Below are 21,478 nucleotides of genomic sequence, written 5' to 3' on the forward strand. Positions count from 1 at the left end.
CATGCTTTCTTGCAATGGCTGAACGGAGATACAGAAAAATCTCAGACCTTGACCGGAATCGCCTTATTGATGCCTTTGAGGATATCAACGCTGACTATCTCCAGGTAGCAAATACGTTGGGCATCAAACACTCAACAACCAGATCAACTGTTGCTGTATATCTTCGAGACGGTCGTCGTAATAAGCTGCCACTAGGAGGACCCCAAAACCAGAAGATTGACGAAGACATGAAAGATGCCCTTCTGCCAAACTCTTATATAATATAATAACTCTTATATAATATAATTAATATACCCAAACCATGAGATATGATTATAATGTACAAGGACCTCCGAAAAGTAGAAGCAGTATTCTTCCTAGTGATACCTTGATGGTATCTCTCATGTCATGCATGACTGAACACCATTGTCTTGGAAATGGGGCATCCGAACTCAGTTGTAACACTTTGGATAAACCAGTGAATGAGGTTGTCCTCTGTCATGCCTGTCCTGGATAAGATAAGGGGCACACCGATTATTTACACATTACGTAATTTACAGTTAATTATGCACCAAATAAATGAATACTGCTTCTACTTTTCGGAGATCCTTATACATTATAATCATATCTCATGGTTTGGGCATATTAACCCCTTTCCTCAGGGTTTGGTTTTTTTCTGGGACACCCTGTATAGATGATAACCCCCTCCTAACTTTACGACAACTCAATGATCAACTGCGAGCCAATCTTCCCGACAAGCCCTTCGTGACCACCAGCACCATCGCCAGAACTCTAGATGGTGTGTTTGTAATTCGCAAGCTAACGGAAGATATTTCCGAAGAGAGAAATTCGCCGCGGGTATTAGATGAACGAGTTAGATTTGCAAACTGGTTTCTAGAGGTCGGTGTGCTTGGACACACCGTGTTCATAGACGAGACTGGGTATAACATATGGACCCGTCAGTCTCATGGCAGTGCTCCTCGTGGAGAGCCAGCAAGACGAGTCGTTCATGCCGAGAGAGGCAAGCAAGTTAATGTCACGTTTGCCATTTCTGGTGAAGTTGGACTTGTGGCTCACAGAATATCATCGGATACTGTGATGAGAGAAACATTTGAGGAGTTCTTAGCGACAACTGTACAAGAATGCGATATGCTATTCCCTGCTGGTGAACAGATATATCTGATATATGACAACGCTCGGCCTCATATCCGAGCCGAACTACCCCCTCACGCCGACAACTTTGCCATCAAGCAGTTACCCCCATATTCATCATTTTTGAATCCGATAGAAATGTCGCACTCAGCTTTCAAGGCGGGAGTGACGCGCACACTGGGCCTACCTGAATGGCAAGACAGATTTGGAGACGTTGCCGCCAGAGTCCAAGCTGGTGTAATCTTGCAAGTATGGAGATTTCTCCGTCTCAAGGAAGTGGCTGCACTCAACATTGGAGACGTGGCACCAGTAAAGTGCCCAGCCTGGTACCACCATGCTCGGACGTATCTCCCTCGATGCGATGCCAGATAGATCATTGATGTATGAAAATGATGAGAAAGGACTTTAAGAAATAAAAAAAGAACCCCAAAGTCCCAAACTCCCTTCGCAAGAACCACGACAAGATATATTTCCCAACATTTTCACAAAATCTCTTCATTTTGATTAGATTTTTATTTTGTAACATTTCATTTGCGTACACTGTTATAAAGACCTTTGATTTATATACAGTTTGATAACAAACACACTATAATTCTTCATGAGTAACATTACATTCATTATCAAAGTGGTTTCTTGATTTGTTTAACCCTGTATATTCTAATCAAATCGAACGCACATTTTGCGAATTTTAATTACAGCAAATGAAAATAATACTCAATACCGACTATTTACTGTAAAAGACTGATTTTCGGTGAATAAGACTACACATTGGTTACAGTTGATAACAAATACGTCAAATCTAAATCCCACTAACTTATTTGTAACCTCTTAAATGAAACGTAATGCACATTCATTTATTTGAAGGATGCAAAACGAAGTCGAATGCCCGTTTTGAGAAAATAAAACCAGGTTTTCTGTGAGTCGTTTTCAAAATCCACGCCAAATCGAATTTATATTTTACAAATTAAACTGCGCATTTTCCGAAATTAGCCGGGAAAACTATAAGTTTATCCTCGCACACGAATTAGCGACAGTTTCATTTAAATTAGCACGAAACAGATTGACGATCTAGATCACCATTCAAAGAGCAAAACTGATCATTCAATTTCATTCTAAGAGCATGCAATTGCACAATCTTGTTATTCAAAAAGTGACAGGTTGGCATTCAATTTGGAAAACCACGCAAAAAGCATTCAAATTCGCGCGGACACTCCCGTTGTATGTGTTTTGTCGTTCAATATCGTGAATTAGCAAGGATTTGTGAGATTCATGGGGTGCCATTCATTAAATGTTAAATCTTCTAATTTTTTTTCCTTCTTTGTGACTAATTTATGCAAATATTCCATGAAAGAAAATGTTTGGTTCACGGGTAGAGATCTCTATAAAACTGCAAAGTAACATTCTTTATATCACACATGGACAAAGTGGGGAAATGTCTAAAAAGGATAGCAAAATTAGAATGAAACATGAAAGCAAAAACATTACTCAAAACATTGACGAAAAAGAAAATAAGCCATTGTTTAAGAGAATCCTAAAATCTTAGCAAACATGGAAAGTGTCTCTTTTGTTTAAAATATGTAAAGAAATTACAAGTCAGTAAACTACATCTAAAGGATTTGGCTTTCAGCATCCGTGATGAAGGTCCAAGGACAGTTTCATTTCTACATTTTGATTACACGGGCAAATGTACTGTATTCTTGATGTGTAATTTGTTTGAAATGTATGAAATAAACCTGTACATTCAAGTCAATACGTCGGACACAGTCCTAGCGTGTCTTCTATTTGTAATCTCCCTTTCTGTTCTATGCGCATCTTAATTTGCCATACATTCCTCTTACCTTCAAGTTTTCCAATTAGAAGGTTCAAAATGCGAACATGATTGCCCAAACAACAATTTGGGAGGAATTTCTCATTCACCCAGCGCGAAATCGAATGAGGCTTTTGCACTGTTCAATTGAATGAAATCATTTTTGAATTGAATTTGTTACAGTGTACAATTTGACGCCTTTAAAACGAATTTGAAGACCACCGTTACGAAAAAGAAACACGGGAGCGACCAGCTTAATAGATTGGTTGGAATACGAATGAACAATAATGAATTTGACAGGGAAGATGACCAATTCGGCCGGGAAAACCTATAATTATAGCATTTTACTTTTTATGGTCTTTGGTTGTGCATAGTTGTACTTGTAAAGTTTCAGCATGTTTGCTGCCAATTGCATTAAAAAGGGGGACAAACCAGAAATAATATACCAGAAACAATTCCTTAGGACAGTAACATATCGACATAATGTATTTCTCAAGTCCACGTATCCGTGAAAGGGTTCAACAGGTTCCATGTTGGTCTCCTTTGAATTCTTATAGGGAATGAATCTTTCACAAGTAGAGAGCTTCAAAGTCACCATAGGTTGATTGTCGCACTCCATGATCATTCGCTGCAACATTTTTTCCCAATTAACGGAGTTTGCATTACCAAGAACATCCATAGAAGCACCAGACGGTTCTTGACAACACACAGATTGGTCTGGGAGCTGTGAAGTCTGCGTTTTCAATAAAAAAAAAAGGTCCCTTGCTTATCTCAAACAAAATGGGTCGCACTCGGACTCCTTGATGACGAAGTATAAATCCGGCGTTCTTCAATCCTATTTGGAAACAGGCCGAGAAACGATCATATTATACGATCCGGAGGGAGCCATCAAATAGGTTAGGCACCGCCCCGTCATCTTCCTCGCGCCGGTAGCTGCTACTGTGATCCCCAAGGGGTGGGAGTAAATTGGAAAAGGCAAGGAACTGCTTGCGTTACTTTGGTTGCAGATGATTGCGGACGAAGCATAGATCATGGGGAAAATGAGATCTTCGATTTAACGCGGTTCTCCAGAGGTTCGGTTAAATTGATACGTCCCGGGTATTCCACAGCACAGTGATAATTGTTCAGGGAAAGAAACTTGGTTTCCAACAAATTAAACTTGATGAATGGAACTTCCAGTTCACATTCCTGACGATATGTGCAGGCTTTAAAAGACGTAAGCTTGATTGAATGCCCAAAGACCTACACTCAGCAGATAGATTTGCTTCTAGACTCAGATATCAAAAATTGAACATTTCTGATTAAAATTCTTCCATAAAACTAACCTAAAAGGCACGTTGCCTGACAATTCGGGCGATTCACAAGAGTGCGCCTCCAAGAATTTGCAACGCGTTGGCCAATCACGTTGCGCGAAATCTGTCGACCCAATGCGCGTTTGAAAAGTGTCGACAGATTTCGCGCATTGTAATTGGCCAACGCGTTGCAAATTCTTGAAGGCGGATATTGTGTTGCCGTCGAAACACTACGCATTATAAAATCTGTGGTGTATAATTTAACACCGCACATAAGACAACACCTATCCAGCGTTGAATTATATGGATACCGAGGGTATTAATTTTACACTTATTTAACACTAAAGTTTTTGAAGTGTAATTGAACAGATTCATTATAAGCTCTGCCCCCGGTGTTTTGACGTGCCTGCGCGCACGTATGATACGCGCAGTGAAACATGCAGTGCAGGATTAGACATGTATCAGGTGTTCACGCTACCTCGCTACCAGCGCACTGCAGTAGGCGGGCCTAAGAAGGGACTTTTGAGACAAACCGGTCCCACCAGACGGGGCCACTACTGTTTGCATCATTTTGAGACTGAGAACGCGCAAAATCCGCTTAAACGTAAAGCAAACAGTACTGGATTGGTCATGCGGAGCCGGGGTGTTTGCCGCCACCACGCGTAAAAGTCTCCACTGATCGGTCTGTTGTGAGCTCGTTCAATCAGAACCACTACAAATCCTCCCCCCCCCAAAAAAAAATCTCCTTTCTCTGCACCTCCTGAGAATTTGCTTATTCTGTCTTCCTGGTGAAGGGGAGAGGGGCACTTTCTCGGCAAGAAGGTCAAGATGCCTGTTTTGCTTACAGCAGAGGCTGCCTAACCGAATTATACAGTTTTACCCACGACAGAATCTGCAGCTAAATCTACAATTCAATATTGGCGAAAGGCAGCCTTTCCCATCCACAGCCAGCCCGAAAGCTCGGCGTTGAGGCGGTTAATGGAACGGTGGTTCGGAGAAGAAAGGAAAAAGAGAGAAACCAGACTAAAGGCTAAAGAACTCACACACGCGTAAAATGTTATCAATCTATAAAGGAGTGTAAGTTAACTCTGCCACTCACGGCAAAAGAAATATGGTGTGGTGTTTCCCACCTACGAAACGGTTCAAGCATGACATGGCAGAAAAATGGCGTGGTATACCTCTTCGTATAATAGATTGGTTGTATATTAAATGTGTATTGTTGTTAAAAATGTACAGCTACAATAAGGACTGGCTTATTTTACTTTTTTTTTTACTAAATTCCATCAAGTCTTGAGTAGGAAGATATAGACTGCAATATGTGCAACACGATAGAAAGACAAATAACCAAAAATATAAAAAAGAACTGTACCATATCTTATAAGTCAGATCCAGTAATAACCAGCAGCCAATGTCATTCCCGGAAAAAATCTTAAAGTTTCATCAATACCGTGCTCTTTTTTTAAGATAGTTCGGGTTACCACGGAAACACTGTGGCGATGGTTTGCTGACAATTTAGCAATGTAGGTAACGTCATTGTGAACACAGGGACAACAAAACAGACATCTGTTTCAAAATATCACCAGATATAGTGCTGTCCTTAAGGAAACAAGGAAAGAAATCACGCTTTTGCTAGTGTTTTAAAATTACTTGTATTTTTTTACAAAAAGGCTCAGATTATTGAAGGTCATCCAGAGGGCGTTGCTTTTTTTCTGTTGGTGACCCAATTACAAATTCTTGAATCTCGAGAGCCATGAGCAATTCTGGTGCTATTGTCTAATGTTTATACGCTTTCGGCGCCGTGATGTTGAAACCATCTTCAGTACCACTGGCGACAACGCTGACAGAATACTCAATATGACTCATCAATTATAAGACAGAAAGATCTTCCACGAATCCACAACCAGTTATGGGAATAATAGTAATGTCATAGAAAAGCAGGGACCAGCAAAGATAAAAATGGAAGGCAATCAACATCTTTTTTTTCTCATTCCATTTAACTTGACTCCTTCCAGTTTCCTGAAGGTATCTCGCCAATGAGCTCAACAAAGTCTTTACTAGCAGAGCGAGCCTCGTGACTTTCTTTCAGGGACTAAGGGGCAATGGGTCGAAATTGATCCGGTTCCTAGATCGATTGAAATGCAAAGAAAGCGGGTAATTTAGTCTAGATTCTGATCAACACAATCAGATTTTATGAGGTATGGCCAGATTCCACAACAGGATTAAGACAGAACAGTAGAGAAAACCCGTATTTCCTCGAAAAAACACCAGACCGATCTCTTATTTTCATTCGGTTTAACCAGTTGCTCATCAGCGGTACGCCAAATCATCATTTCAACATGGTTCAAGGGACAGATTGTCAGCTCATCCTATTACCTCGGTAATGCATTGTTATAATTCCTCAGTAACCGACACTTCCTTTTGAAAAAGTCTATGTATTCAAGTATGACATATCAATATAAAAAATATGACAAGACAATTGCAATTAATGTGCCCCGACTACTCTAGTTTCTGCCAACAAGAGGCAATGTCCAGGAAGCCAATCTATTAACAAGCTCATTAAAAGGAATAGAGTGAGAGAGAGGGAGCAGTCTGGCTGGTCGCAGCTGTCAAAACGCAAACATCGGGCAAACCACTTTCCTGCTAATTTGTGAACGGGCTGTCAGCCGAAATGGACGGCGCAAAATGTTCATTTAAAGAGGGATTCTACTCGTATGACTTTTCCCTATGTAACAGTTGGCAGAGCCATATATGCATGAAATCCGTAAACTTTATAACCGAGGCTTCCCGTGGGCTGGCTTCCCGTGGGCTGGCTTTGTGTGTTCTCGCGCTGACTCATCGACACATTTAGGCTAATTAACTCAGCCAAAACGTGAATTTATCCCCCAAAATGCCCTTGGCATTTTGCAAGAATAAGTAGCTCCGAAACTCCAAACTCCCCCCGGCGCAATTTAATTACACTGAACATCCTCCGAACATGATGTGTGAGAAGGACGAGGTCTACAAAAGTGTCATCGAGGCTGGGACCTCCCTCGAACCTGCATTGTGACCATGAAAATCCTCTCGCATGTCACGATGCATTTTGGAAGGCCAGGACGCGAAAGGGTTGGAATTGATGAAAAGCATGGCTGTCAAAGTATAGGTCAAATAATGAGGAAAAGAGAAGAGAGATCGCAGCAGGTCTTGGTTCGCAACATCACAAAGCCCCTTTAATTTCTACTAACACGTACCTCTCTCAAATAATGAGTCACTCAAGTCGGGGTAATCCAGTGCCATTTTTTCTAATGGTTCATACTTGTCCAAATCTAGCCACAAACCCTCTGTCATCAAGTCCGTGTAATTAGGAAAATAATCAATAAGACTTGGCTGGAACCTGCCAAGCGGGGTCCATCTTTGACGCTTCGCACTTTTGGAGGGAAATTGTTTAAGTGCCAATTTCAGTGGCCCGAAAGCTTCTAAACCGCAAACTCTTCTGGTCAGTTGTTTCCAAAGATCCCAAATGGTAAAATCACCGTTAAAAATGACGACACAATACGGGCGATTCACAATAGTGCGCCTTTAAGAGTTTGCAACGCGTTGGCCGATCACAACTCGCGAAATCTGTCAACCCTTTCCAAACGCGCATGGGGTTGACAGATTTCGCCGTGCATCGTGATTGGCCAACGCGTTGCAAACTCTTGGTGGTGCACTATTTTGAATCACCCGTATTCAGTGAGGGAATCCATGGCGGGTTATAGCAGCTACGTCATGACAACAATCGCAGCGACATGCGACAATCTCCGGAATACAGTTTTGATGTCTCCCTATAAAATGCCAACGAGCCGAAGGCAGACATGGATCACTGGACAGGAACAGCGTCACGGATGAAAGTCAGCCTGCCCACCCTTTGCTGCTTGATTAGCATTATTAATACGAACGCCGTGACGAATAGCTAGACTGAACCTCAAATGTCAATTATGTTAAACATACTGATGTTATGTTGGTACACAAAACCACCGCCTGGAGCCATAACTTCCCTCTATACCTTTGATGGGCGAAACACGAGTATAGACTGTCTGGGCTGTGCAACTGTCGAAAAAGAAATCCTTCCATTGCCTGATGTGTATTGAGAGAAACCAGAAGCCACATCACATCACACGATGTCGACAAAACGAAGAGAGCAAATAACGGGGCCAGGAAACCAGGTCCTCTGTCCAAGTAGCCGAAGGGGGGATACGAAACGATAAAAAAAATAAAACAAAAAAAACCCCTAAGACATGAGCTAAAAAGACCTTAAAAGATCAAGACAACTATTCACAAAATAACTAAAAAGGACCGCACTTATAGCTAGTTTTAACTCATCCTACACTCAAATAGGTTCCCAGCGTCTTTATGCCACTCTCAAGATCTGATTATACTGTGTTCAGTGCGCGTCAGACAGTGTCAATATTTTCGCATGTGAAACACTCACATGTTGACGTCCCATTCCGGTAGATGGACGCAATTACATTTGACCTTCTCCAGCGCCCCTCCAGGGACAAAATAAAATGTTCCAATCGTTCGACCGTCAGCTGTTCAATATTTCGTCGACACGTGACTGCGCACTATGGTAACATGAATTGTCCTTTTATGTGTTTATCCTGCTCTTCCCCATAACGACCAACTGCCCACAGTGGTGAAACAAAAACTGAAAGTCAGACAGTCACCCTTGCATTGTTTGTTTTGTAAAAAAAAAAATAACAAAAACACGGGACTTCTCTTTATTTTGCGTGCGACAAAACAAAAATATGCTGGTACCAGGTGTTAGCATTCAGAAACTTAAGGTAAATTACACTGGGCGCTAGACAACGCCGTATTCTTGCGTTTATACGGCATGAGTTAGCATAATTTAGACGGCACGAAACGTAATGATATAAGAAGGGCTAAATACAAATTTAGAAAAAGTATACAAATAAAATATAGAAATTATCCTTATTTCCGAACACAGCGTCCAAACCATGAAGCAGTTCAGTGAATTCATATAATGCTGATATTCTTGCTGGAAAAACTTCTGATAACACAGAATGCAATGTCCTAGCCGACGAAGAGGACGCAACCACGACATGAGCGGTTCTGGTGGTCTGTTTTTCGCGGCTCTGATGTGCTACAAACGATGAAAAGCTGTGGACAGATTACATGGGGGAAAATGAGATGGGTGAATCGGGCAGAAATTAAAGTCTTACCGTTAGCTTCTCAATATTAGAGATGCACCGACTGATAGGAATCGGAGGTGGTTTCAACCAAACGATTAACAGTATCTTTTTCACAAAATACTGAGAATTTGTTGCGTTTTTTTCTACTAAAAAATGAACACATGCACATTGTGGAAATGGGGGACATGTTAAAATAAGACCCTGGCAGAATCTAACGAGCAAGGTGAATGGCCATGGGGAAAAATGATCCTCTTAAGCACGCCCTTGCAGTAATGTGGTATGTGTTAGCGTGGGGGCAATGTTTGCCACAGGAAGTACGCAAACATGAAGAGGTAGCAGGTAAGTCTCCCACTGGTCCTCAGAAGCCAGGCTCTCAAGCCCTACAAGTCCAACAGCGAACCTCGAAAATCCAAGCCAGCTGAAACCAGAGACCCACGAGCAGGAGCGCCGCTTGGTTAACACTTTCCGTACCTCGCACTTTGTTTTTCATTCGAACGAGTGGCAAGGCAGAATGGACGCTTTAAGGAACCCCCTCCACACCGAAGAGGTGATTGAATTTCGACCGGCAGATGCAAGGAGATGGGGACTGAGTGACCGGTTGGGAGATGTCGAGTGTCCTTTTCCGCACGAGTGATGGGTCACTGCATTAAAAGTTGGCGAGGACAACCCTTTCTCGGGATACCTTCATTGACACGAGCACAACGGTCCAAATTTGGGGTGGAAGATTCAAGGTTCTCATTCCATCACAATTCAAATCCCAGCCTTACTTCGCTGCCGCAGACGTCTGGACATGACATAAGCCTCGGTGTCAAAGAATACCTAATCGAGAATTGATGGTTTATCTTTCAAGGCAAAAGGGAAACAGTCGAACAAGCGCAACATGGATTTGCGATTTAAACGTTACCCGCCAATTTCCACGGAATTCATACGAAAAAATCTGGACCTGTATTGCCCTTAATCAGCACACAGAGGTAATTGAATCCACTGGCATCCATCTTACCAAGCCGAATACAATGTAATACAAAGGCTTTGTCAAACACATTCACTTGTGGTATAAATAGTGAATGACAGGCAGACCTCCTCTCGCCTATGTATTCCGCATAGTAAAAGAATGGCCGCCAGTGACTTCAATTAGGTGCAAAAGCATTACCAGTCCAGACATTTTACATGACGTCCGTACCGATTTCTAACATGGGGTGAATGCGCCAGAAAGCTTCTCCGATTGAATGAAGCTACACCGACTGCACGCCGAAAACCTAAACACGGAGACCTGGCCTTCTCCGCATGAAAGGCTCATGTACTTTGAATCAGTTTGATGTGCTAAGAGCAGCTTGCTTTGATGATGCCTCATGTTGGTTGAAACATAAACTGCTTGATACACATCAAAAGAATCTGCCGCTTGGTAGAGTTTCACTCGAGTTAATTAATTACTGAAATATTCCACAAAAAACACTGATTAGAATAACATTTTAAACACATATATCAGCCCTTCTCAGATTCGGTTTATGGGGAGTGTACATTACTTATAATATTTTCTTCATAACTTTACTGACAGTACCCTTTCAAAGTGAACAACTCAAAGATTGAATGTCTTTTGCATTTCTCGCTGCCCATTTTAGTTGTGGCTTTTCAATTAAAATATGAATTCATCTTGCGTGCTAAACCGTGGGTATAGCCTTATTTCGTTCAAAATGATTTAAGGAACTACTTATGACATACCTGTTTGTGGATTACAAAATGTAAGTTCTCTACTCCAAATTGAATAAGAGCCATTTTGCTTCAACCAACACTCGGCTCCGTTTCAGGCTTCGTCTGATTTTTGTACGAGTGGTTTCGATCACAAAGACGACACCCGAGACAGAAGCAAAGCCGAGGATTGGGAAAACCCCATTAGCTATAGTTTATATACCTGACAGCCATTTTCGACCGATCTTAAAAACAAATCGGCAAGATATTCCCATCAATTTCGAACGGTTTGTGCTTTCATGCACGGGTATTCAATAATGACACTCAATACACCGCCATCGTGCGCTGTCCCGTATAATCTGTTTACATGATTAGCTAAGACTCGAGTGGGTGGCAGTGGGAGCCAGGAAGTCCTCGCTGGATTACCACAACAAAATACGTCTTTTCCCAAAGAAAAGCATCAGAGTGCAATACAACAAGTTGAGGGAGAAAAACATACGACAGTTCCCGGCATGCGGCGGTATATGCCGGCGGAAATCCTCAGCGGAAAGCCTTGTGTTTGAAGGAGAAAGTCCGCGTCTCTGAAACGACTGAAGACTTCAACAAACACGATGCGCTCCTCCGTCTGAAAAAACACCTGCTTGTAAGGAAACGATTGTCCCATCTGATTGTCTCGGCCGAGGGAGACGGGCTTTTGTCAACCCGTAATAGAATGACTATGCTCCATTAGTGACAGCTGGGTTTGACCATCGCCACCCTCTTCTGCGGTCTTCCGTGAACCAAATTGCAATAAGGGATTCGGAGCAATAATTCCTTGCAATGAACAACTAGCCAGTATCTCGGAAGGAAGGAGCACTGGATCAAATACTCGCATTGCACGAAACGCAATCAGAGCAAAATAAAAAGATAAATAAATAACTTCGGAAGTCTGGGAGGTAGCTTGTAAACGTCTGGTCTGAGAATCATCGGCACGCTTGCCGCCATCTGTCCCTATAAGCTCCGAGATTGGCCAGAGAGGGCGCAATATTCCCAGCAACACAGGCTCCCTTTGGTGGGAAATGCACTTCGCTGGTTCACAAACGACTATGAAATGCACGCGTTACGGTCGCGTAGCGACCTACAAAAAGAAAACATCTGACCGGTATGGCTCTTTTCAACCGATGAGCGGGTGTCTCAACTCAAGGCGAAAAACAAACGTCAGACAGGCAAGTTTACGTCCAAATTAATGCGACCTCTTGCACCATCCTATTTCTGCCAGGTGAGATATTGTAACACAGTTTTGGTGAGAAATCCCACCAAGGCTGGCTGCACTAGGCCTATAAACAAAGTCAGAAATGCAAACATTTCCTTTTCAAAAGTTTTCCTGGTTACATTTATACAATAAAACCTTATTTTTTTCAAAAAATCCTTGAAAATATTCGATACACTGAAGAACTTGCAGTCACACATCGGCAGATACAATTCGTTCAATACCAAAACTCACTTTAATTAGTTTGGTTAAAAGGGAGACTTTTTCCATACCTATGCACTCTCGGATCCAAACTTTTCATTCAATGAGCATTTCGTGACTGCGCACCGTCACAGTGGGTTATAATGTTGACAATCGCGCGCCACACTACCGTCGTTGCGAAAGCTTTGCACCGCAGTACGCATGGTGTCACAGGATTCGACTTCAGGCTGGGTCAAAGTTCGACAACCGGAACTGACTGCATGTTTGTTAACGGTAAAATTCTTTGCCTGTATTCAAAATAATGCTGCAGTCTGTCCCCACGAAACGATTGTCGACCTCTTGTAGTTGGGTCGCCAGAAGACATCGAACCTAACGTATAGGGCCTAATAAGTGGAAAACCTCAGTCGTAGAAAACCTCTAATTTTCCATGCATGCCGGTCAGAATGATAGAGTGCTGATGTACTCCTCAAGCAAGTCCTCTGCATCGCGAACCGTAAGCCTGACATCCGTTCCACTTCTTCTTAGATCATTTCCTCGAAAGAAGTCGCTTGCCCTCCTGGCCGCATTATTACTGTTGATGATTTTCTTTGAAGAAGTACATGCGGGCAGCAACGACGGCGGGTCTCATATCTCTTCCCCTGAAGAACCAGCTGGATACGAGCGAGTATTATGGGGCGAAGGCGGTGCACGCGGTGCAGAGAGGTTGGGGACGCTGCTCCTTTTCCCCGCCATCCCAACTCCATCTCATAATCCTCCCCCGGGGTCATTAACTCATTCCACGACCACATGAAAGCATGTTCTCAGATTTGAGATCACTTCGTCGACGATCGTTCTTTCAAGCCCTTTCGAGACGTTTGGTCTTCATAAAATGCAAATGCTCGCAGCAAGGCAAACACATCACGATGAATTCCCGTTACCATGACTCAATCTCACCTGTGCGTGCATATTCCAAAATTGCCTCCCAGAAACTGAGGTATGATTTATAAATTAAAGGACATTTTGGAGCCAGTACTTTCAGAGGATAGAAGAAATGCTACGCTTATGAATCGTTATTACGAAAGATGCGCAGTTTCAGAATCACTACGTATAGCGTTGCGTTGATGTATTCCACAGACTGTGACTCAATACGGCTGTTTCACAAAAGTGCGCCCTCAAGAGTTTGCAACGCGTTGGCCAATCACAATGCGCGAAATTTGTCGACCCAATGCGCGTTTGGAAAGGGTCGACAAATTTCGCGCGTTATGATTGGCCAACGCGTTACAAACTCTTGGTGGCGCACTATTGTGAATCGCCCGTATTCTCCAGATAGTAAGATGGGCAAGTTGAACATGCATATCGTGTGACATTCTATGGCAAAACGTGAAGTACAGTTAAACATATTTTTTTTTAATTAGAAAGCACTTCAGCGGACAGACCAATGAACTTTTTGAATTTCAAAACGCGAATATCAGGCTTTTATTTCATTTTGGTGGTACCAAAGAAGTGTCATTGCAAAAAATGAACATTATGACCCGTATGAGTCATTCCATTCCACATTGCTTGATGAGGAATGTGATTGATGCAACGTGCCAGAGAATAAATACACTCCCTCATCACTCGGTGGACAGGTACATGTTAATTTTGCACCTACGTGTGAACACAGGAGGCCAACATAATAAAGTATTTCATGCACCATGGCAAATGATGCGCCTAGCACAGATAAGTCAGTGGATTGACAGTATGGGACCCCGTGTTTCACCGTGGGATATCACTGAACAAATATTATACGGCTGCACCGCATGCACGTATGGGAGGCGCTGGTGTCCAGAAAATAAGCTGTAAGTCTGAAATATTTCGTGTCTAAATTACAGACCAGAGTACATTACATTGACGCATGACCACAGCCAAGACTGTGTCTAATTAAGATCTTTTTAACCTCGCCCGTTGGATGGGATTCGAGGAGTTGTTTATGTTACTGTCTGGGGATGTACCATATACTTCGTTATAGGAAAATGGTTCTTGAGAAAGGACTATAGTCTTCATGCCTCATGGAAGCTTCCCTTGTTGAAATGTTGGACTTTACTCCACTTAATTAAACAAAGTTGGGTTTCCTCAGTATTTTGTCTTAAAACATCGCTGACGGGATGGTGGAGCCGCCGCCGAACACTTCCTCATTGACTCGGTGTCTTATCTCAAGTACCACAGAGTACCATAGAGTTGCGCATCTATGTGTTGCACAGGGAGGTCATTCAAGAATGAAACCCACGGATTAGACGCGGGTCGTCCCGTCGAAAGTTGGCATCGCGTCGATGAAGTCGTCTCCACCGTTCCTCTCATCATGACTTCACCCCGAAGACGGCACCGACGAGTGGAAAACGGAGGAAGAGGATATCCCTGGCGGGAACCGCAACGCGGGACCTGTATTAACCGACAGTCCCACGGTGACACCATCTCGGGGACATTTCACAAAAGATAACAAGTTACTAGTACGGCGGCGCTGATTCTTATGTTTTGTTTTGAGGAACGAGCCGCTAAGTCCAGCATAATTTGCCCTCTATGGGAGCCACTCTGGCTAGCCAGGCTGGGAAGTAACGGCAAGGCCGACCTTGGAACGCTGGCAACCGTATAGTGGCGTGCGACAATTAGATTCCATTCAATTTGAAATGTGGAATATATTTGAATGATGACAACTTGCCCCGAGGTAGTTTCCAGAGGGGTACCTGCAGTTGGATTACCACTGTATATTACTCCCGTCTCCCTCTCTCTCCCTTTTCCCCAATTCTAAGGCGGGGGTTCAGTTGTCAGAATTATATCGATACCTGGCGCCCGGGTAATGGTGGACGTAAACGACGGCGGGCTTCTAATTTGATATTGACGAGTAAGTGACTCTCCTGGTAACGGCCAACTGACGAGAAAACGTGGTCAGGGAAACTCTCGTGTAGATCGGCACTTATTGAAATAAACGGTTCAGGGCTGATGCTGCCAGCCTGTTGTTAACCGAAAGTGAACCCAGCAAACACAAATTTAAAGTAAATTCCACCAGTTGGGCATCGATCAGTTTGAGTCCACATTATGGGGGACCGGACAAATTGAGCACGTGCCTCAAAATCGGGCAAACATTTTTGAACTCATTTCGCATGCACCAGAAAGTACACGAGTTTGGTGCCTCCAGACGTGTACTTCAAGTAAAATATTTCTTACAAAGATAGGCGGAAGGAAAGGCCCGCGGCGTTAACCTCCCTTCCGAGAAATTAGCCACCTTTTCTATGATTATCATTATCATTAGTTCTTATTTTTATCCTACACAAGATATCTTAATTAATTAAACTTGAACACATTTAACGCATTACACTCAAAACGATCACTAATTGATATTTTTTGAAAAGTGCAAGGTACAAGTGTTTTCTGTCACAATAATATGTCAGATGTCACTACAGCCGCTCGCGCGTGGCTCGGGATGATAAATATTTGCCCTCATCGATTGTCCCTGCAGAAATGAACTCGTGAACATGTGGCTTGCACGCGCGCCCCTCCCATGGACGTGTGCTCTGCCGGTCCAACATGTCGACAACTACAATATTTGCGAGAATTCACGACTCCAAAATTGGCCCGGGAGTCCCAGCTCAAGCGGCGTTGCACGAGCTCGCGTGACGTCCGCACCAGCCGCTGATGTCCATGATGATGCAGTGTTTTGCGAGGAGCTGACGCTGCAGTGCGCTGTACTGGAAATCAGTACCGAGTCAATCAGCATGCAGTCACAAGGGTTCGTAAACGTCAATACAGTTTGGGCAGCCCGTATACTAATTTCACTGAACGTGACTCGCCTATTCCGTGGCGTTTTTTTCTGTTCCAATTTCGGTGTGGAAGAATTCTACTCAACCATGTCAAGTTCGCAATCGATAGGCCTAGCCTAAACACACTGTAGGTCACACTTTTTTTCAATAAACCTTTGGTAATTGTCAATAAAAAAAACAGTTACCAAGACAAACTCTGAAGAAACACGAAATAATTCATGAAAAAAATGCGACATTTTTTCTAGCCTTATTTAGCTTTACTTCTATCCACTCTGCGCCTCAATACATTGTAATAGATTTGTTCTGAATGGGAGAAATCCTTGGTGCGCCGCATTATACACTGGAATTATTCAACTTACTCCCCCAACCTTCCAGAAACAGAGCAAGATAAGTGAATGAGCTTATCATTATCCGCATGAAAAGACTAATTAAGTGGAACTCGAGATAGCAAGTGGACAGTCCCCGCCGAGATCCGTCCCTTGACCTAACGGGCGGAATTTACGTGCACCCGGTGCTGTGTTCAATAAGCTCGGCTCCAGTCTGCGAATAATAGGCACCTTCGTGTATGCTGATACATGCCGAGGAATGGCGCCCCGAAGAGGCATGGGGAGGGTAACCCTACCCGGATAATTTGAGGGCTCCTTTCTCAAGTTAGAGGCTATATTTGGCCCGATGTTTACTGCGGGCCTGAGGGGTTTTCTGTTCTGTTCTTCCCCTGTCCGGGGCAAAGAGAGGATTCCTCTTTTGGTTAAGCCCATTCATCAAACACACGTCCTCACTGGAAAGGGTAAGAATGCCACTGGTCCGGGAATAATAGCGGGACATTTTGCGCACTATTTTGTGCCATTTCCGGCGTGGAAAAGGGTCTTATCTCATCAAATATCAACGGTGCACTTTGTACGGGTTCGATTTCAAAATCACATGCTGTCAGCTGAGGATGACCAGCATATAGCTGCGTGAGAGCACTTACACTGCAGGTGGGAGGCGGCTATCGCGCAAAAGCAGAGACTGGCAACCTGACGGACGACTTGTTCTTCATCTGAGTCCTGAGACAGATTTTAACCAGAGAGGTTTCGATCTTGCTCCGAGTCCGAGCTTGAGTGGTATCCTTCAAAACAGGATGGGATGATGGCTACTCATGGACGAAACGAGACTCAGTGGGAAATTGGAAGACAAGTTACCAGGAATTAAAACCCTCATCAGCAAGTCGCAAGACTCCCGAATAAAGCATCCAAGTTTTCCACAAAAAGAAACAATATACATTATATACGGTTTGTGGGAAAGCAGTGAAATTCCGCCATTTTATTGATTGTCCCTCTGATATTTCTCCACTGAATTTATTACTGATAAATTGGAACATCCAGTGCCTCCTTCTGTGTAACCCTAGCCCTTTGCTGTATTTATAATGTGCGCAAACTCATATTCACGATTTGTGTATGAAATGGAGCTAAAAGACTCTACGCACCTTCAACACTCCTGCTCAGAGCCTTTCACCCCTTAGATAACAACATAAGTTTGTTATCAATTTGAGTATGTGACAACATTAATGAACCGAGGTAAATCCTAGACTCAGAGTATGTCAGGAAGCTGACACGAAAGGCTCGAAATCGTGTATGGCGTAATCTTTACACAAGGGTCCAATTCTCGATGGAATACACTCTATACCAACAACAGATGCAGAAACCCGTGTAAATTGAGGGAGCCGTCCAACTAATTCTCGCCTCTTCATTTAGCTGGCGGGGTGAACATTCGCGGCCCAGGGGAGTCGGGGCAGGGGTATTAGACACTCTTGCCCGTTTTGCCCTGCCCGTCTTTGCCGCTGATGCGGCACACTTATGTATTGATGTCGAGGTGGAAAAGAGAAAAACTAGGCCGAAGCGAATAGCATTGATTTTGGGGGAGAGGTAGGGAATGTGTGACATGCTGCCGTCAGGGTCTGAAGGGGATTCCCATGGGGTGTGCTCAACTCTTGGTGGGTAGATGATGGAAGGGGGGATGAATCAATGGTTGATGGAATGTCAGATATGCTTCGTGACGTCACTTAGGCCTATGGCTTCCGCGTTACCATTAGAGGCACAGCGAAGCTGGAGTCCAAGAATGCAGCCGGGAGCGCCTATACGAACGGCAGGTATATGAGACATTGAAACTAAAGATCAAGCGAGAACCAGTCACAGATAAAAATGTCTGACATGGCCTTTTTCTTGCCGATGCCCCCTTTAGCAAATGCAAACTTATTTTCTGTGATTGGCTGGTTGGTGAGCCCGGCCACCCTGGTCAGTCGACCGATCCAATTACCAATTGCTGTAATAACAAACGTGGATTGTTAGGCAAATGACGAAATTCGAAAAGTTTGATAATACATAATACATTATCATAGTATGTAATGCATGTGCCACTCAACAAACTAGGCTCCACGTCAATATTCGGTTGAAGTGATCTTTTTCCCTCGGATAAAACAAACTCCAAGGCTACAGATAACGGCAGGAAGTTAAACAATTCTCAAAGCTGATCTTTGAAACTTAATTAACAGGAACCAGACTGAGAAAACGGGAACTAAGAAATACCGTGCAGGAACCGAACCAAAGACATCCCCCATTCTTTCCTTTACACTTACTCCACGTAAGCCAACCTCTACCCTTTTCCCTTTAGTTTGTGTCCACGACGCTGAATAAAATATTTACGTAATTCAGGAGCCTATTCCAATGTATTACCAGCATGCTTCGTATCGAGGCATTTCACTGACCTAATGAGTCAGTTCGGTTATCAGGTGCACATGGGTACCAAGACATGCCGCTTTATTTTGGGATCAATGGCAGGAGATAAATTGTACACGTCAATGGCGGCAGTGAAAACTGAACTTACAACATCAGATGGAGCACATAAAACGCAGTTAAGGTTAAGACATACAGAGAAGTCAATTTCTTAGTTTATCTCACAAAGTTTGCATCTATCCAACGGGGGAATCCTGAGAAATTCTGAAATGCGTGTGCGCAGTTGGAATACCATAATGGCTTTCGGCTGTTAAAACACGAACAAGCCCTTTGAAAAAGACTAGCGGCGAGTTGAACCGGGCCAGACGAATTCGTGCGAGAACGCCAGCACGGAGACTCGGTGGACTGCAGGAGGGCATGACATTTTCATCGATCCAAAATGAGGCACGTGCGAGTGAATATAATGAGAGGCGTCAAATGAAGAGGAAGATAAACAGACATGGGAGAAGGTGGCAATAAAGGAAAAAAACAGCAGAGACAAACTTATCAGAGCAGAAGCGAGATGGAGTTGAGCCCTCGAAAAGCACGGCCTAGGTTGAGCAGCCTGGCCAATTCACGCCACAGAGATCCCTCTCGTGGCAGGTGCGAAAACACGATGGTTCATCTCCGGAGGTAAACGCGCCTTGGTAGGGCGATTTCCTACGCTTTATTGGCCGGTCAATTCGATTTATTATTTTTTTTTCTTTGATGTTGCACTTGCACGGCCGTGACTGCCGGGGCTTGTCTTTTTTCAGTTGTCAGAAATTAACTCCAAACCAGCGAGTCGCTCGCACTTGATGTCTTGCGGCGAAACGTGTTCTTGTTTCATCAAGATCGTAAAATGGGAGAAGAAAAGTTACCTCACACGAGGAACACGCACTTTCGACAGAAAATAACTTGGGGCGTTTCCCACCTTCCAAAGTGCTCTACACGAGCGTCTTAGGTTAAAGACCGCATCTGCATTCAACAGCTTATTTGTGGCACGGAAATGCATCTGTGTAACACTGAGGCAAAGTGAAGGTTTAGACTGGAAACTGGTCCTTCTCCGAAGAAATTTGGCGTCGACCGGGAGTCATTTGGCGTTGATTGTACAGCTTACAACAAAGTAATGGCGAATTAAATCGGTTGTTTAGTAAAGGCTAAGGGACCAACGCCTTGATAACATTTTTTTATACATTTACTAATAAGTGACCACCTATACTCTCCTCTTTCCGTAGATGTCGGATTGAAGATGAGCAGAGATGGCAAGTGTCATCTGGATGGAGGAAACTATCTTCATACTGTTCTTTTCAAACGTAACACCGTCTACTCTCACCGTGGATTTGGAAAGCCACTTCTTCTGCGTGTCCATGCAAAAGAAATTTTCTCTTTTTCAGCTCGACGTAGAAGTAATTACCAACGTTCAGTCAAGACGTACACTTCTTCAACTGTAACAGCATTTGCTATTCAGTCTTTCGAACCAAACTGTTGATTGATTCTTTTTTAAAGTCAACATTCGTAAAATATTGCATGATAAAGCACGATGCGCAATACGGTGGATGGCAATTCAAATTTAATTTGAAGTCAATTTTAATATCAGAGTAGAAAGTAAGAGAATGAATTTCTTTGCGGCCATGACGATATAATTAAAACGTGAACAAATACTGTGATAAGATCTACCGTTTCATTGACATGGCCATCAAAACAATGTCCATGTTCGGTTCACTCACAGCGTAAAACGTAGGCCCTGGCAATATCTCTGATTACGGAAGCAACTGCAACAATCTTCATATTTGAGCGTCCAACCGGCGACTTTAAACGACCTCCCTCTAACGCAGCGATCAGTCTTGCTGTATAAAGGGGGGAATTCAGTCATCGGTTAGCTTGCTCAAGAGATCGATGAAAGAAACCGTTTCTATGAGTATTTGGAACGTAAGACAGACCTCGCTTTGGATTTTTGCCATGGAAACAGCTCCTTCGGGTGAAAACGGCTGCACTGTCCATAAAAACGAAACGGGGGGTTTTGAATTACCGTTCGCATGTGCCTCAACACCCAAGGGGGATTTCAAAGGCAAAGAGACTCGAGCGGAAGGAAACCAATCTGCGTTTGTGGGTTAAAAAGCACATACACCACAGGATGAAGAGTTACGACCTTTTTTTTTCTTTCTAGGGCGAGGCCTGGGTATTGAGTGTCGCTGCAACTCATCTTCTTTGAGATGCTGAGCTGGAGGAGGGGGAAGTAGAGGGATCGATCAAAGGGTGGTTGGACTGGCTGGGGGGAGCCAGACATTGCCCTACCGTCTGTGCCTAACGCGGTTATGGCTGGTTCACCTGGTTGGTCGCATCAGGGAGATGATTGGTTGCAGAGGCAGCCTTTATAACGGCAATCATTGCATTCCGTCTGTCAGGTATACTCCCTCAGGCGCATCCAATCTAGCGGGT

The 21,478-nt window shown here is 43.5% G+C and overlaps 1 protein-coding gene across 1 annotated transcript; it reads left to right on the top strand.

Annotated features, from left to right (window-relative positions):
* Window positions 1-1,974, top strand: LOC147798196 (uncharacterized). Its single transcript, XM_087141756.1, has 2 exons — window positions 1-252; window positions 671-1,974. The coding sequence occupies exons 1-2, from the start codon at window positions 15-17 to the stop codon at window positions 1,501-1,503; spliced, it is 1,071 nt and encodes a 356-aa protein (XP_086997882.1). The 5' UTR covers window positions 1-14; the 3' UTR covers window positions 1,504-1,974.
* The last annotated feature ends 19,504 nt before the right edge of the window (window positions 1,975-21,478 follow it).

This window comes from Acanthaster planci, linkage group LG09 (assembly GCF_054643075.1).
Source record: "Acanthaster planci isolate LZ-2023a linkage group LG09, COTS_SCS, whole genome shotgun sequence".
In the NCBI taxonomy this organism is placed as follows: domain Eukaryota; kingdom Metazoa; phylum Echinodermata; class Asteroidea; order Valvatida; family Acanthasteridae; genus Acanthaster; species Acanthaster planci.